Here is a 17702-nt window from a genome sequence, read left to right as displayed (position 1 = left end):
TCACTTTTCTGATATTTCTGAGACTTTTTAAATTTCTGGGATTTCTTAGATTTTTAAATTTCTGGGGTTCTTGAAATTTCTGATATTTTTGAAAATTTTAAGATTTAAGAAAATTCTGAGATTTTTGAATTTTCCAAAATTTCTAAGATTTATGAGATTTCTGAGATTTTTAAGATTTCTCAGGTTTCTTCGATTTTTAAAATTTCTGAGATTTCTGAAAATTCTTAGGCTTCTAGGAATTCTCAGTTTTTTGAAATTTCTGAGACATCTGAGATTTCTGAGATTTTTAAAAATTTTGAGATTGTTGAAAATTCAAAGATTTTTGAAAATTGTGAAATTTTTGAAATTACAAAGATTTCTGAAATTTCTGAGGTTTCAAAACTTTCTGAAAATGATGAGATTTTAAAAATTTCAAAGATTTATGAGATTTCTGAGATTTCTGAGATATCCGAGATTTATGAGATTTTTTATATTTCTGCGATCTCTGAGGTTTTTTTAAAATTCTGAGATTTCTGAGAATCCTGATATTTTTGAAATTTCTGAGATTTCAAAGAATCCTGAGATTTTTGAAAATACAAAGATTTCTGTGATTTCTCAAAATTCTGAGATTTTTGAAAATTCTCAGGTTTCTGAGAATTCTGAGATTTCGGAGATTTCTAATATTTCTGAGATTTTTGAAAATTCTGAAATCTCTAGAATTTTAAGATTTATTTATTTATTTATTTATTTACAATTGAATATGACAGTCCAGTGCCGTATTGTTCACACCACTTGTGTTGAAAACAAAAAAAAACAATTATATTGATAAAGCATTTCCTCCTTATTCTTTGCCTTATCCCGGGCATACTCGGTTGTGGATGGTTGTGGTGATGGTGTTGATGATGCTGATGATGATGATGATGATGATGATGATGATGATGATGATGATGATGATGATGATGATGATGATCTATTGGTGGATGTTGTGCGTTTTGATGGTCCAGGACTATTGTTGTGTCTATGTGATGATGGAGGTTCATTATATCCGAATTCCGGTGGTGTTGTGGCCGTTCTATTGTTGATCTTTACGATATGGTCTGGACTGTAACGAACAAATAGACATCGTTAATACAGCACGAACATTTATTTGTCTGCGTACAGTGCTCTCCAGTGCATTCCAGCAATGACATTCCAAGCTCAATCTAGTCAACGTCCAATCAAAGGATGATCGACAAGCTCTATCCCGCAGCAGCGAAAGCGACTTCACTACTCCCGAGACTGAACCCGCCGAACACCCCGAACCCGACGCCACCACTGTCAAACTCAATGTGTCAAAACTGGATTGGAGTGGAGAACACTGCACTTTGAACAACGCCTGCCTCCCTTTTACGGCAGTGTTGGAACCACTCTCGAGTGCTCTTGCCCAGTCATCGGATCACCCGTGGCACTACAAAAAATACACTTAAAACATAGACAACACAACATTTAACAAAAAAGGAATTGGGGAATACGAATAAGGATTGGAAGGATACTTGGGATGTGGAATCATAGGACAAGACCGTTGTCTCTGGCGAATCGGTAAATGATCCTCATGTAGGAAAGGTCCTTGGTAGCCAACACTTCTCTAATTTCTGTACCCGGTCGTCTGCCGACATTCTCGACTGCGCTCAACACGGAGGGTCTTGCGGTTTCAAATTCCACGCAGGACCACAGAAGGTGATCCACATCGTGGAATCCGTCACCGCAGCCACATACTTTTGTCTGAGCCAGAGTTATACGCTGTAGATGAGCATTCAACGCAAAATGATTCGACATCAGTCGAGACATCATCCATATGAACGCCCGGTCCACAGAGAGCCCATAGAACCAAGGCCGCAAGGACACTTGCGGAGAGATCGAGAAGAGAAAACGCCCGAGTTCATCCGCCTCCCACATGCTCTGCCAGCGAGACAGGAAAAGTTGCTGTGGGAAACGAAGGAACTCCTGGGCCGAGATAGGTCGGTCGTAAAAAGCGCCTTCTTTGACGCCTGTTTTGGCCAGTGAGTCTGCCTTCTCATTGCCGGGAATTCCACAATGACAAGGGACCCAAATTAGCGAGATCTTATACGCCTTATCGAACATTGAGCCAAGCAGTTCAATGATTTTGATGGTGAGGAAATCCTGACTCTTAACAGTCTTCGGAGATCTCAGAGCTTCAATAGCACTAAGGCTATCAGTGAAGATGAAGTACTGGTCCGAAGGTCTCGCTGCTATCATGGATAGTGCGTACAAGATTGCGGCTAGCTCTGCGGTGTAAACACTACATGGCTGCCTCAATTTGAAAAAAGCTTCGGTGAACTCGCTAAAAACACCGAAGCCAATGCCCTCCTCAGAGGATGATCCATCAGTGTAGTACTGGCTTATTTGGTCTAAATGACCATACTTATCCATGAAAATACCCGGAACTACCCTCGGGCGAAGATCATTAGGTATGGTCTTAATTTCCTCGTGCAATGAGGAATCTGTTATTAAAATGTAACTGTAGTTCTCAGGAAGGGCAGCACGATTTAATGCCTGTGGAGCGCTAGCATGCACTTGTAGGGCAACAAAATCTTCGTAGATCTTGAGGATTTTGCTCTTAGAACCTGTCTCTAGAAGCGCTTCAAAATTTTCTATTATCAAGGGATTTGATACTGAACAACGGACTAGAAGGCGAAGCGACAGCATTTCAAAACGTAGTTTGAGCGGCATCACTCCGGTCATCACTTCTAGGGACATGTTGTGTGTGGATTTCATGCTCCCTAGTGCGAGTCTAAGACAGCGGTACTGTAGCCTTTCAAGCTTGAGTATCAACGTATTGGATGCCCAATGGAAGCATATGCTTCCATATTCCAATACGGATAGCACCGTTGTCTTATACAGTCTCAGGACGTCTGATGGATGTGCGCCCCACCAGAATCCTGTGACTGTCCTTAGAAAGTTGATTCTTTTACTGCATTTTTGCACCAGACGGGTGAAGTGTGTACTCCAGTTTAGCCTTGAATTAAACCATACACCAAGGTATCGAAAATTGTCGGTAGTTGATATCTTTTCACCATACAGAAAGACATCAATTTTCGGATCATATAGCCTTTTCTCCCTGTTTTTTCCCGTGTCGCTAAAAGGAGAAAAGACTACCATCTCAGTTTTCGTTGCAGAGAACTTGATACCAAGGTTTTCAGACCACTCGGAAAGATTGTCCAGAGTGGTTTGTAAAGCCAGTTGTATTTCGTCGGTGTCTCTGCTTGCAACAGATATAACGCCGTCGTCTGCCAATTGTCTAAGACTGCAGTTTGGCGCTAGACAAGAGTCTATCTCACTAACATAAAAGTTATACAACAGGGGGCTCAAGCAGGACCCTTGTGCTAGTCCATGGAAACTGGTCCGTTTTAGCTGCACGTGACCATTGTTGAAATTCATAGCTTTTTCCGACAAAAGGTTGAATAACAAGTTATTCAACTTTGGTCCCAGGCCCGCATTTTCTAACTTTTGACTTAGTTTGTATGGAGAAACTGAGTCAAATGCCCCCTGTATGTCAAGGAAGATAGACCCCATGTTCTGCTTGCGTGCAAGGGCTCTATTTCAGTGACCAAAAGCGCTAAACAGTCATTAGTATGCCTGGCTTTACGAAAACCAAACTGAGTACTTGAGAGAAGGTTGTTGGTATCCAACCATTCTTCTAACCGTAAAACAATCATCCTTTCAAGGAGTTTCCTCAGACACGAAAGTAATGATATCGGCCGATATGAATCGTGTCTTGATGGTGGTTTGCCAGGCTTCAAAATAGTGACAACTTTCACTTCCCTCCATTCTTGCGGGACGCTGTTGAACTCCAACATATCGTTGAAGATTCTTCACAGACGTTTCTTGCCCATGTCGGAAAGATTTTGCAGCAGTTTGCTGTTGATCTGATCCAGGCCTGGGGAAGAATTGTCGCTTGAAAGGAGAGCAAGCGATAGTTCAACCATAGTGAACGGTGAGTCCATGATAGGGTCACTGCCAGGCGCATTTTGATGAAAGTTCTGCGCAGGAACGAAATCGGGGCAGAGCTTTTGGGCAAATTCATTAAGCCACTCGCCAGAAAAGCTTTCGCTCTCGTTGATGTTGTTACTGTTTCGCATCCTTCTAGCCATCCTCCAAAGCGAATTAAGTTAAGCGGAAGGGTCTAGGTTATTGACGTATCTACGCCAATAGCCCTTTTTCTTCGCCTTCAACAGGTTTTTTCACGATCTCTCCAGTCCTTTATATTTTTCATATAAAGACCTTGAGCCCGTGTCCCGGAATGCTTTAAACGCCTCCCGCTTCTTGTTAAAAGCCGCTTGGCAATCCTTGTCCCACCAAGGAGTGGGGGGTTTTTTGAATGTCCTTGCTTGGTGGGAGCGCCTTGTTTGGGCCTCAAGAGCGCACTTGTTTATAAGTGAAACAAGTTTTTCGTACTCCTGAACTGGAGACAAATCTTCCAAGTCAAGAGAAAGCGAAGCGGCTACTAATTCACCGTATCTCGTCCAGTCGATGTTCCTCGTTAAGTCACATTTAACGGGGATTCCACCTACTGGACATCCTCCCTTGATGTAGGAAATTTCTATCGGCAAGTGATCACTGCCGATAGGGTCCTGGATCACCTTCCAACTAAAATCCAGGGCCATCGCTGATGGACATAGAGACAGGTCCAGTGCACTCGCCCTATTCTTAGGTGTCTGCATCCCCAACAGCCGAACGGAGCAGACGTGTTTACACTCCGCTCTCACCTCGGTACCAGAGTTCTACAAAGCTGTTTCTTCCTTCGGCTGTATGCTTGGCTTTGCTTCGGCTTAGCTCGGCTTGCCTTAGGGAAAAATTAGTGGAGTGCTCGTAGCAAGTGTTAAATCAGCAAATCGTGAAGTGGAAAATTGTGCTTGTGTGTGTGATCGTGTGAACAACAGAGAATTGGCATCGTGCTTCATAGTGCTCTGTGCTTGAAAATTGTGTTTCTTCATGTGTTGTGTTTGGTGATCCCAGCGAGGGTATATCCTGCCAGCATCAATGTGTCCCGTGTAAATACGAGTGATTTCCGTGTGGATACCGTGTAAAATTGCCGTTTTGCCCATTTTTACTGGTTTTATTGAATAAGGTTGCCTTCTGCGACAAACTTGCCGACAGTGTTTTTTTGTTTAGCTTTTTGTTCTCGTGTTACCGCCGGCATTTGAATTTTCTTTGGTTTTTTCAATTGCCGTTATTATAAATATTTTCTTGCAACGGTTTTTAAATCGCCTTCTGCGTACAGTTAATTAATCAAATTTTGTGGTGTTAAGTTGCCTTCTGTGACAAACTTGCCGACGGCGTCCCTGTTAAATTTCAAAATCTGCCCCTTTTCTCCCTCGGCATTTCAACATTTTTTAGTTTTCTCAGTTACCGTCTATTTTAATAATTGCTCAACGGTGTTTTTATCGCTTTTGCGTACAGTTTAATAATCAAAATAAATTTATTGTGGTGATTAGTTGCCTTCTTTGACAAACTTGCTGACGGCGTTCTTGTTAAACTAAAACGCCGTCCTTCTCTCACCTTCGGCATTTAAATTGTTGTTTTTGGTTTTCTCAGTTACCGTTTATTTTAATCATTCCTCAACGGTATTTTTAATCGCCTTCTGCGTATAGCTAATTAATTAAACATTTTTTTGCGGTGATCAGCTGCCTTCTGTGTCAAACCTCCGTCCTTTTCCCACCGTCACCATTTACAGTTGATTTATGGTCATTCAGTGATAGTTTAATTTAAATTGCTCCTGGACGGTATTTAAATCACCTTCTGCGTACAGTGTAATAATCAAAATAATTTTATTGTGGTGATTAGTTGCCCTCTTTGACAAACTTGCTGACGGCGTTCTTGTTAAACTAAAACGCCGTCCTTCTCTCACCTTCGGCATTAAAATCGTTTCTTTTTTGGTCCTCTCAGTTACCGTTATTTTTAATTATTCCTCAACGGTGTTTTTAATCGCCTTCTGCGTATAGTCAATTAAATAAAACATTTTGTTGCGATCCGTTGCCTTCTGTGACAACATCTCCGTGCTTTTCCTACCGTCAGCATTTACAGTTGATTTATGGTTTTTCAGTTACCGTTTAATTTAAATTGTTCCTGAACGGTATTTAAATCGCCTTCTGCGTACAGTTATTAATCAAAATAATTTTATTGTTGTGCCAATTGTTGTGTTATTGTCCGCTTCGTTATCTCATCGGCTTTTTAATTCGCCCTTGGTGGCACAGTGCTCGTATTTAAGTGTAAGATTAGTGCAAGTGGGAGGTGTTCGCATCTGTTGATTGCTATATTTGTTAATTGTCTTCTACAACTAATTGACGGTTTTCCACGGACGGCGTCGACACCCCAAGTTGGTAAGGCCTTTTGCTAAACCAGTCCCACAGTGTTAGTGCCAGTGTTTTAAATCCACGGATAATTGAGGATAATTGGGAGGTAACCGAGTTGTTGATAACCGTCTTGATTCATTGTCCTCTACAATAAATACGCGGATCAACGACATATTCTGGCTGCGGCCTTCTGCCAAACCAATCCCATCTCAATTATCGTGGTGCTTGTGCTTGTGTTTGTGTGTGTGTGTATGCTGCAGAGATTTGTTCTTCAAGCGACGAAGCATCCTACAAGCATCGGCGTAGATTCAAACCAAAGTATCCCAACCCTTCATTTATTACTAATCCGTAGAAATTGAACATTCCCACTAAATTCATTCGCATGCTTACAATATCTTGCTTCTCTAAATTTATAACAACACAATTAAAAAACCGTAAAACAAAACCCATCTCCACTAACCAAAATTCCTTTTCCGCTAAAAGCCAATAATTTCGCAACCCCGTTATTAACTCTGAAACCATTTCATCATAAAAAAACCCTTCTTGGTCGCACGTTTTATTTTCCTTCCCGTAGATTATTTCACAATCTTCTGAAATAATTATTTTGCACACACATAACCCCTTCACACACGAACACTCCAGCCCAAGGGAAAAAACCCAACGGGAAAATTCAACATCACCTGCCAGCTAGCGCACGTACCCGCTTCCCTCATCGTAGGTAAAGGGGAAAAAATCCCTATACCTGTTCGTTAACGCACGTACCTTTTACCTAAACGGGAAAACTCATACAGTTCACCTGTTAAATAATATTTATTTACGCACCACCCCTTTTTCTCGTCTATGCTATCCTATACCCGTAACACCTGCTCGCCAGATCACGTACGCACTTTTCTGCAATTCTTGCTTCTCCTGTATTCTCCCATTTATCACTATCTCCCTCTAGCACCCAACGGCTTTTTTACCATATAACCCATAACCACAGTTGAAACCATAGCACCATCACATTCACATAGACCTTCCTTTGCACACGCTGCAACCATAACAACACCACTATCTCTTTCGCCCTCCCAACGGCTTTCGACTGCCAAAGACAGTCTAATTGTTTATTGCTAATTCATACAGCAAAGTATCAGTAGACATCACCTTAGATTCTAATCACCAATTCCAATTAACTACATAACATATCAACTGACAATATTTGGTTCTTTGTAATATTCCTGCGGCACCTTTAGTCACCCTTGCGTACGAAAGTAATCAATAATTAATTCGATTTTTTATCTTGATATTGCAAAGTTTCCCCCAGTAGCTAACTTGCCTACGGAGCATTATTAAACTCATATTTTCATTTAATTCCCGTTGGCATAATTAATTTGATTGATTAATCTAAAATTGCCGCTAAATCCAATAGCATATCTAATCGCCCTCTGTAATTGCAACCACATCCCACTCTATATAAAACATACACTTTCTCCTCTCTTTCGTGCTTGCCTCTTCTATCAGCCAGCGCTACTCTTTCTCCCTCCTACTGGAGAACCACCCAAATCTATCCCAACCAAAGCATTATTACACTCTCCCTTTCTCTCCTATCTCGGAACAAACCTTTCACCACTCTCTCCTACTCTCTCCCGATCTCTCTCTACGCCTCGTTCCTCCTACGGCCCCATCACCTCTATTTGTCTCATCTTTCTCTCAATTTACTCGCTTTCTCTCCCGTCCTTTAGCTATAATTCCTCTCTTTCTTCCAGCAAACCACCTAAGCCCATCCCAAAAAAAGCAACACTACACTTTCCCTTTTCTGCTTTATTCCAGAAAATCTGTTTCCTTTATTTTTTCCTTTATTTCTCGCCTTTTCTTTCCATCTTTTAGCTACACACTAACCAACCCATACCCAAGCAATACTACACTCTCTCTTTTCTCTTTTACTTCAGAACAACTCTTTCCCTACTTCTTCTTATTCTCGCTTTCTTCTCCCGTCCTCCAGCTATAATCCCCTTCACTCTAAGCCCATCCCAAACAAAGCAATACTACACTCTCCTTCTTCTCCTTTATTCCAGAACATCTTTCTTCCTTACTTCTTCCGTCTTTCAGCCATATACTAACCAATCCCAACCCAAGCAATACTACACTCTCCTTCTTCTCTTTTATTCCAGAAAAACCCTTTTCTTCATTTCACTTTCTCCACAGCCATAAACTTACCAATCCCAACCCAAGCAATACTACACTTTCCTTCTTCTCTTTTATTCCAGAAAACCCTCTTTCTTTACTTCTTCCGTCCTTCAGCCATACACTAATCAATCCCAGCCCAAGCAATACTACACTCTCCTTCTTCTCTTTTATTCCAGAGCAAACTTTTTCTTTACTTCTTCCGCCTTTCAGCCTAATACTAATCAATCCCAACCCAAGCAATACTACACTCTCCTTCTTCTCTTTTATTTCAGAACATCACTTTCCCTACATTCCTATATCTCTCGCTTTCTTCTCCCGTCTTTCAGATATAATTCCTCCTCTCTAAGCCCATCCCAAACAAAGCAATACTACACTCTCCTTCTTCTCTTTTATTTCAGAACATCCCTTTCTTTACTTGTTCCGTCCTTCAGCCATACACTAACCAATCCCAACCCAAACAATACTACACTCTCCTTCTTCTCCTCTTCTTTCAGAACATCTTTTCTTTACTCTCTCTTCCAGCAAACCACCCAAACCCATCCTCACCCCAAGCAATACTACACTCTCCTTCCGCTCTTTTCATTGCAGACCAAATCTCCACTTAACTCTTCCTCTCTTGCTTGTTTCTTTCGCCTTTTATCCAGCCCCATTCCTTCCCCCACAACGACACCAACCTAAACCCACCCCAACCAAACAATACTACACTCTCCTTCTACTCCTTTAATTCCAGGAAAATCCCTCCCCTCCCACACCAACCAAACGGTACTACACTTTTCCCTCCTCTCGTTCATACACAATGCCTCCAATGACACGCAGCAACTCCAAGTCGCTTCTAACCGCATCCCCAAAGCGACTATCGGGCTCCATCCGGGTATCTGCCAGAGGACGGCTCAGCTCAGGCGCGACGGCCCCGATGATATCAGCCAGACAAGAGGTCCTGCTCACCAGACGCATGACTGGAAGCTCCTTGCCGGCCGTGCTAGCCCTACCAATAGCGGAAGCTACCGCACCTTTGAAAACGTCAAAGGTTGGATGGGGCCTGGCAGGGCAGGCAAGTCTTGAGCCGGTCATGGAGAAGGGAACAGGGCCGTTGGTTGCGTCCGTGGCTGGTCGCAGCTTGGAGGCCTTCCTCGAGCGGTACCCTGCTGGTGCTAGCCCCGTTGACCCGGTGCAGAGGGCGATCGCGATGCTGACCGGCTTCGTCCGTACAATACGCGATGGACAGAAGACTAGAGCCCAGTCTGTTCTGCCGAGGAACTGGGAGCCTGTCATCAGAAAGGTCCTGAATACGCTCGCAACAGTAACTGACAACGTGACGAACGACAAAGACGCTACGGCAACGACGGACATTCCCAAGTCACCGTCATGTGCAGACGAACCTCGAGGTCCCACGGCCGAACCGGTTGAGCGGCAGCTTGCGGGTAGTGAGGGCGAGGTGGCAGAGTCCTCCCTCGTGGAGACCCAGCCATCCCCCCAATCTCCCGTAACGCAGCTGTCTCCCGGAACCACCGATGCGAAGGCTGAGGAACTGGTGCACATGACGGCACTGCTCTTGGAGGCCAACAAGCAGCTATTGCTGAAGTGGGAAGCCTACACTAAAATGACCAAGGAAATCGAACATGGACAGACACAGACGGTAACAGCGTTAGACAACCCAGAAACAAGACAAACTACACTTACAAACCTATCAAAAAACACACAAGACACAAACATAAACACACTCCCGACAATCGCAAACAAAATGACAAAGACACAAACGGAAACAATCACCAACACACAAACAATCACAAAGACCACAACAACATGTGACAGCCAAATGGACACCGCCACGACCACGGACACACCCTCGACCCTGCCCCCCACCAACAACGCGACAGACCAACACACAAACACACAGCCAAACAAAAAAACCAACAAACGCAAACGTCAACGGAAAACAAACAAACAAAAGACCACGGACAACGGACAGGACCAGGAAAAACTACAGGAACCGACACCCGAATGGACGAAGGTGGTTAGTAAGTCGGCAAAGCGACGGGCACGGAAGAAGCAGCGGAAGCAGGAGGCAGCAGCACTTGATGCAAACCAGCAGCAGCAGCAGCAGCCGAATCAACCGCAGCCGCCGAAACAACCGAAGCAACGCGCACATCGGGTCCAGAACGCGTTGGAGTTGGAAGCAACTAACGACGCGACACTGGGCGAGATACTGCGCATCGTCAACAGGAAGCTGGGAGACGACAAGAAAAAGGTGCAGCGAGCTCGGATGAACTTTCAGGGGAACCTCCTACTAGAACTAAACTGCGAGAGCCACACCGAGACGCTCGAGATGTGGAGAAAGGTGTCCAGCCTACTGGAGGGCAAGGCAAAAGCCCGACCACGGACCCCCACAACTCGCCTCACTTGTACCAATATTCCCCCAAGCTGCACCAGTGAGGAGATTGCGACGGACCTAAGCACAGCCCTGGGAGTGGCGATTGATGCCGACCAGATTACGACCGTAAAAACCAACTACGGCACGCTGGTCGCATTCTTCGGTTGCCCTGAGGTGGCAGTGACCGACGACGTACTGCTCAAACAGCATGTAGTCAGTCTCAGCCAGTGCTGCAGACTGAAGAAGGTGGAGGCCAAACGACAGTGCTACCGGTGCTACGAGTTTGGCCACATCGCCATGAAATGCCGCGGAAAGGATCGGTCCGGCAGGTGTCCTCGGTGTGTGGAACTGAAACACACAGGACCATGCACTGAGGAGCGGAAGTGCCTCGTCTGCAAGGGCCCGGAAGCAATTGGCCACTCGTTTGGACAGCGCAGCTGCCGTCAAGTAGTTGGAATAAGTATACGGCCTCCTCAAAAATAGTATACTCCAGCAGAACGTCAACCACTGCCGGTTGGCGCAGGACATGCTGCTGCAAACCGCCCGGCAGGAAGGATGCGACCTGGTGCTGATCTCCGATCCATATCGGATCACGGAGAACAACGGCAACTGGGTAGCGGACCCGACGGGCAAAGTTGCGGCAGTATCGACTGGACATTACCCCATCCAGCGCATCATTGAGAATCGGCGAGATTGCTTCGTTGTGGTCGAGATGCGCGGGATTGTGTTCTGCTCCGTGTACCTACCTCCAGTGGGTCCCGATTCGACAGTGGAAGACTTCAGACGCAAATGGACCGAGATTGCGTCAGTTATTCCACGGAACCGGGACACCGTGATCGGCGGGGATGTCAACGCCTGGTCTGGAGCGTGGGGAATGGAACGCAGGCACAACGATGGAGAACGAGTGCATAGGGGAGCGGTGGTGATGGAAGCTATGGCTTCGCTGGGGCTGGTCTTGTTGAACCGGGGTAACCGGCCAACCTGGTGCAGCAACAATGGCCGTAGCTCCATCGTCGACGTTTCCTTCTGCAGCCCGTCGCTCCTGGGGGACAACAACTGGCGAGTTTGCGACGAAAATCCAAGCGACCACAACACCTTCAAGTTTTCGGTCGGAAGGACGACGGCGCAGCGCAACCAGGGACAGAACGACAGACAACAAACAACGGAGAGTAGATGGGCGACCCGGTTTTTCAACAAAGAACTGTTTGTTGAAATGTTCGGGTCGTTGGACATCCATAACCGCACCCTCTTGGCGGACGAGCTGACGCAGGCAATGGCCACTGCTTGCGACGCGACAATGCCTAGACTGCCCGCAGCACGAGGAGGACGGCGATCGGTATATTGGGGGAACAGTGAAATTTCCCAGCTACGCCGTACTTACATCGGAATGCGGAGAAGACTCAGGAGAGCGCGAACGGACGAACAGCGACAAGATCGGCGGCCAGCATACACAGCGGCGAGAGCAGCTCTGGAGCAAGCGGTTAAGCGGAGCAAAAAAGAGCACGCTGAACAACTTCCGGAACAGCTGGGTCCGCACGGATTCGGACCAGGCTACAAAATTCGGAAGCAGGCGTGGGAAGGTGCCCGCGTACCGATGGAACGGGACCCAGCGTAGCTACAGCACATCGTCGGGGAACTGTTTCCGGTACAACCGCCCATGGAGTGGCCCGCAATAGAAGCAGAGACAGGACGGACGGACGAGGACACGGCTAGAGATTCAGTCACCGAGGACGAGCTGTTGGGCATTGCAAAATCGCTCAACCCACAGCGTGCCCCTGGAGACGATAATATCCCAAACGTGGCCTTGACAGCGGCGATGACGGCATTTCCACGCGTCTTCTCGAGAACGTTCCAGCACTACATCAATTCCGGCCATTTCCCCGATGAGTGGAAGAGGCAACGGTTGGTGCTGTTCTCGAAGGCCGGGAAACCACCGGGTGAATCATCGTCGTATCGGCCGATCTGCCTGCTGAGCGTCCTGGGAAAAGTGTTGGAGCGACTTATACAGCGCAGACTTACGGAGCATCTCGATGCGACGGGCGGTCTCGCTGATGCCCAATACGGATTCCGGAAAGGACGCTCTACTATGGACGCCATCAACAGGGTGATCGCCAACGGAAAGGTTGCGCTGGATAAAAAGCGCAAGGGCGACCGACTGTGTGCAATGGTGACAATCGACGTGAAGAATACCTTCAATACGGCCAACTGGACAGTGATTGGAGCAGCTCTGCAGCAAAGAAACACGCCATTGTACCTCCAGGCGTTGCTGCGGAACTACTTCGTCAATCGCACGCTCCACTACGAGACGGACGAAGGAATGGTCTCGCTACCAGTGACGGCAGGTGTTCTGCAGGGTTCGGTTCTAGGGCCAACACTGTGGAATGTCATGTACGACGACCTTCTACGTCTGGAGCTGTCCGGGAAGCGTGCGGACATTATTGGATTTGCGGATGATGTGGCGTTCACCCTTATCGGGAGGGACCCACAGGAAATCAGCAACCATAATACGAGGAACCTGGAGAGGATCGAGCGTTGGATGGATGCAGTGGGTCTGAAGCTGGCCCATCAAAAGACCGGCTACATGATCTTCTGCACGTATCACAACCCGCAAGTAGGTCAACTACAAGCGGGTGGACACACGATCACTTCCACGGAATCGCTCAAGTACCTCGGCGTCGAGCTCTGCCGCAAGCAGCACTACGGCCGGCATTTGGAGAAGGTCTGCACCAAGGCAACGCGTATCGCAAATGCCTTGACCGCTCTGATGCCGAACAAGTGCGGCCCCAAAAGCAGCAGAAGGAGAGCCCTGGTTAACGTTGGGAACAGCATTGTCCGTTACGCGGCACCATCGTGGGGACGGACACTTCTACACAGAGATATTCATCGCACAACCGTTCAGAGGCCACACCGCACAGGAGTACTCCGAGTAGCCAGCGCCTTCCAGACGGTTTCCTACGATGCAGCTTGCGTGGTCGCAAGTACTATCCCGCTAGTCCTCCTCCTTGAGGAGGATATTCGCTGCCATGACGACAAGGTAGCGAGGGGATATACTGGGACCAGACATACGAAAGCGACGCAGAGAGGAGACCATGGAACGCTGGCAACAACAGTGGACAGCCGGAGCAGAGCAGCAGGGATCGCCGGGGATGAAGACGAGGAGACTTATCCCGGACATTATGTCCTGGGTAAATCGTAAGCACGGAGAAATTGATTTCTTTCTATCTCAACTCTTTACAGGGCATGGGTTTCTCCGGAGCTACTTCGTCGAGAAAGGCATCCTCGACGGTTCGCCAAACTGCCCGGTGTGCGAACATGACGTGGAAGATGTCGACCACGTAATGTTCCACTGTCCACGGTTTGCTCGGATCCGACATGAGATGCAGCAGCAGAGCCACACCCGCCTGACGATGGACAATCTGGCGGCGGAAATGTGTGCCAACCGTGACACATGGGAAGCAGTCCGGACTGCCGCTCGGACCATCTTCAGAAATCTCCAAGTGAGGTGGAATGAGGAAAGTCCACCAACGGCAAGACGGAGGCGACATCAACGACGGCGGAACACGGAACAACCAAGGTAGAATAGCTGCCGCCGTAACCGCACACAAAGGACTATACTACAACGGAAGCAGCAGCAGCAGCGACGGGTAACCAAAGCAGCAGCAGGAGCTTAGACCCAACCGGGAGTAACGGCTACGGACGGACGGGTCTGAGCAGCAGCAGCGGAGAGGAAGGCACGAAGCAGCAGCAGCAGCTGAGACAACAAGGACGAATGACGCAGCAACCGCGCGTCAACGGGATGAGTGCATTGCACAAACGAACCTGCATGGAGTACTACGCACATCAGCGCATCGGCAGGTTTCGGATCAGGTCGAGGAGTGGTTTAGTTGGTTCGCATCGGCTGCCGGGTCTGCTTCACCCCCCACAACCCTGCTTCACAACCCCATCTTGAGGGTTGGTCTGTAGCCGCAGACCACCTTCCGAAATGGGGACCTTTTGAAGGAACCCTCCCCGTTAACAAAAAAAAAAAAAAAAAAAAAGGTTTCTGCATCCTAGTTGCCTCTCCTGAGTTGAGAATTGGAAACCCAAATCTGTCGCAGATGTCTCAGATAAAAGGAGCGCGAATGTCATCCTTATCGCAGCCTAAGTCGACTCCGTGAGAGTTGCAATCTCCCAGGATCAAATGCGGTCCAGGCAAGACCGCTGCTAAATTTCCAAGATCCTCTTTGAACTTTTAAATTTTTTCCTTTTCATTGTTGGCTATCGGGGGGATATAAATTGATGCAATTGTCACGTGAAGATCGCCAAGTTTTGCCTTTACTGCGACAGTTTCGATAATTTCTTGCCTAGGGGTAGGTATTCTGTTGAAAGCGTGACTCTTTCGAACACCAATTAGTACCCCTCCACCCCTTGTAATGCGATCTTCACGGATTATATTATATCCGGGGAAGGTAAGATTAATGTCTCCCGATAGCCAAGTTTCACAGAGGGCGAACACATCGCAGTTGTGCTCGCCCACTAATGCTTTAAAGGAGTCTAGCTTGCCAAGCAAACTCCTACAGTTCCACTGTAAGATGGTAGCCCTTGGAGGAATCAATCGTCCAATCGGACCATCATGCTTAAGCAGGGCCATTGGGCCAGCCACTGTTTGATCATCCCCTTCAGGAAAGGAAGGGCCCAAGTAGCGATCATGTGCAGGTGCTGCGGGAGGTTCAGGGTCATGAGAAGGGACTCTAGTATCTCGGAAAGGGACGGAGTAGGGGTTTTCGGAGAACCCCCGGTTGGAAAAGCCAAACTTTCCAGAGGGGCTTCGGTCCGGGGGGATCGCTTCTTCTTGGGCTCCTTCCTGGCAGATTGAGGAGCGGGAGCAGAAGGATCAGCGTCTCGAGTTGGGACTGAGGATGTTGCTTTAGAGGACGCCAGTTCTCCCGACAATGCGAGCATTTTTGAGAAGGGGCTTTGCACTCCTCGGTGGCATGCGCCCCTCTGCATTTTCCGCAGCATATTTTGCGAGTGCAAAACGGATTGGCATGTCCGATCCGACTGCACTTCGAACAGGTGGCCACCCTTGGCACGTATGGCCGGTCGATCGGTATCCGGAGACCTTCAATAATGAGGGCCTACGGAAGAACCGTACCCTCAAACGTGATCCTGATTGAGGAGGTCGGTACATATTTTTTCCCCTCCTTCGCTGAGGCGTCAAGCTTAAAAAGCTTTTTTGCCTCGAGCACTTTTACTTTTGGCGTACCTGGGGCTTGAAAAGCGCCCACGCCATATTTAACAATATCCTCTTCAGGATATTCGAAGTCCTGGATCACGCCGGACACTTCAACCAGACTACCGGGGATATAAACCCGGTAGTGCTCCGTAAACTCTGGATCAGCCGCAATGACGTTGGCTTGAGCCCGGTACTTCTTAAACAGCGATGCCGCGATCGTCCTCACATCGAGCTGTTTTGTTTTTTTTTTTTTTTATTTTTTTTTTCGGCAACGCCCGGGTACTTCTTAAACAGCGATGCTGCGATCGTCCTCACATCGAGCTGTTTTGTTCGAGGCATAAAATAGACAACCGGCTTACCCTCCCACGACGACGGGTAAGCCTCACATCGAGCTGTTTTGTTCGTGGCATAAAATAGACAACCGGCTTACCCTCCCACGACGGCGGGTAAGCACGCGCTCGGTGTTCCGATAGCGGCTTATTGGATGCTACCAGCGGGGCACTCTTTGCAAGCGGGGCACTCTTTGCAAGCGGGGCACTTTTTGCCACCTGGGTATTCTTTGCCAAAGTGGCACCACTACATGCGGCCTTCGATGTCGAAGGCCTTTCGTCGATCGCTATTTTTTTTGCCGCTGGCGCAGCCTTAGGGCGCCCAGGCTTTCGTTTTACCTCCCTGGAAGAATCATTCTTCCGATCCGAATCAGAGACATCCTGCTCTACCGCCATGGTAGAGCCGGGGACAACGGTGCGTATAGGGAAGGATAACACTTACCGTGACACACGATGCTCAAATAGACAAACTCACTCACAGACACACACACACAGTAGGGCTGCTACAAGCGCCGATCGATGCGATAACGCTACGTCGATACGCTTGCTTATCGCTTGCAACGATCAGCGATCGCTCATCGTTGCAAGCGACACGTCGATCGCCACTCGATCGAAAAAAGTAACGGTACACTCTCCGCACGAATACAGGAGAAAGGCCGAGACACCAATAAGTGCGTACGGGTTATCGCGTCGACTACGCATTCGCACTCGAGAACAACAACCACTATCTGCCGTATGCGAAAAAGACAAAGACGCCTCCGAGCGGAATACGTCCTCTCACTACGGAAGTTGGAGGCAGACTGCGACTTCGAAATTTTAGTAATCTCAGAAATATCAGAAATTTCAGAAACCTCAGAAATCTTAGAAGATTTTCAGATTTTCAAAATAAATCTAAAAATTTCTAGAAATCTCGGAAATCTCAGATAACTCAGAATTCTCAGAAATCTTTGAAATTTCAATAATCTCAGAATCTTCAGAAGTTTTGAAAATCTCCAAAAATTTAAAAATATTAGAAATTTTCAAAAATCTTAGAATTTTCAAAAATCTCAGAAATTTCAAAAATCTCAGAAATTTTTAAGATTTCAGAATTCTCAAAAATCTCAGAAATCTCAGAAATCTTTGAAACTTCAAATATTTCATAATTTTGAAAAATCTATGAATTCTAAAAATCTCAGAAATCTCAGATATCTCAGAATTCTCAGAATTCTCAGAAATCTCATAAATCTCAGAAATTTCAAAAATCTCAGAAATCTTAGAAATCGTTGAAATTTTAAAATCTCAGATTTCTC

At 46.9% G+C, this 17702-nt stretch overlaps 1 protein-coding gene and 1 pseudogene across 1 annotated transcript in view; one reads left to right on the top strand and one right to left on the bottom strand.

Moving 5' to 3' along the window:
• Positions 1–8830, top strand: part of LOC126567089 (uncharacterized) — a 78507-nt gene extending 69677 nt beyond the window's left edge. Inside the window, exon 3 of the mRNA XM_050223323.1 lies at positions 8825–8830. Within this exon, the coding sequence (XP_050079280.1) occupies positions 8825–8830 (6 nt within the window). The remainder of the gene's footprint in view (positions 1–8824) is intronic.
• Positions 8831–9263: 433 nt separating this feature from the next.
• On the bottom strand, positions 9264–10647 carry LOC126567088 (uncharacterized; annotated as a pseudogene).
• Between the last annotated feature and the right edge of the window lie 7055 nt (positions 10648–17702).

This window comes from Anopheles maculipalpis, unplaced genomic scaffold (assembly GCF_943734695.1).
Source record: "Anopheles maculipalpis unplaced genomic scaffold, idAnoMacuDA_375_x PRTXT_6, whole genome shotgun sequence".
NCBI lineage: Eukaryota > Metazoa > Arthropoda > Insecta > Diptera > Culicidae > Anopheles > Anopheles maculipalpis.
The sequence above is the reverse complement of the archived record's forward strand: the minus strand, read 5'-3'. Positions and strand labels throughout refer to the sequence as shown.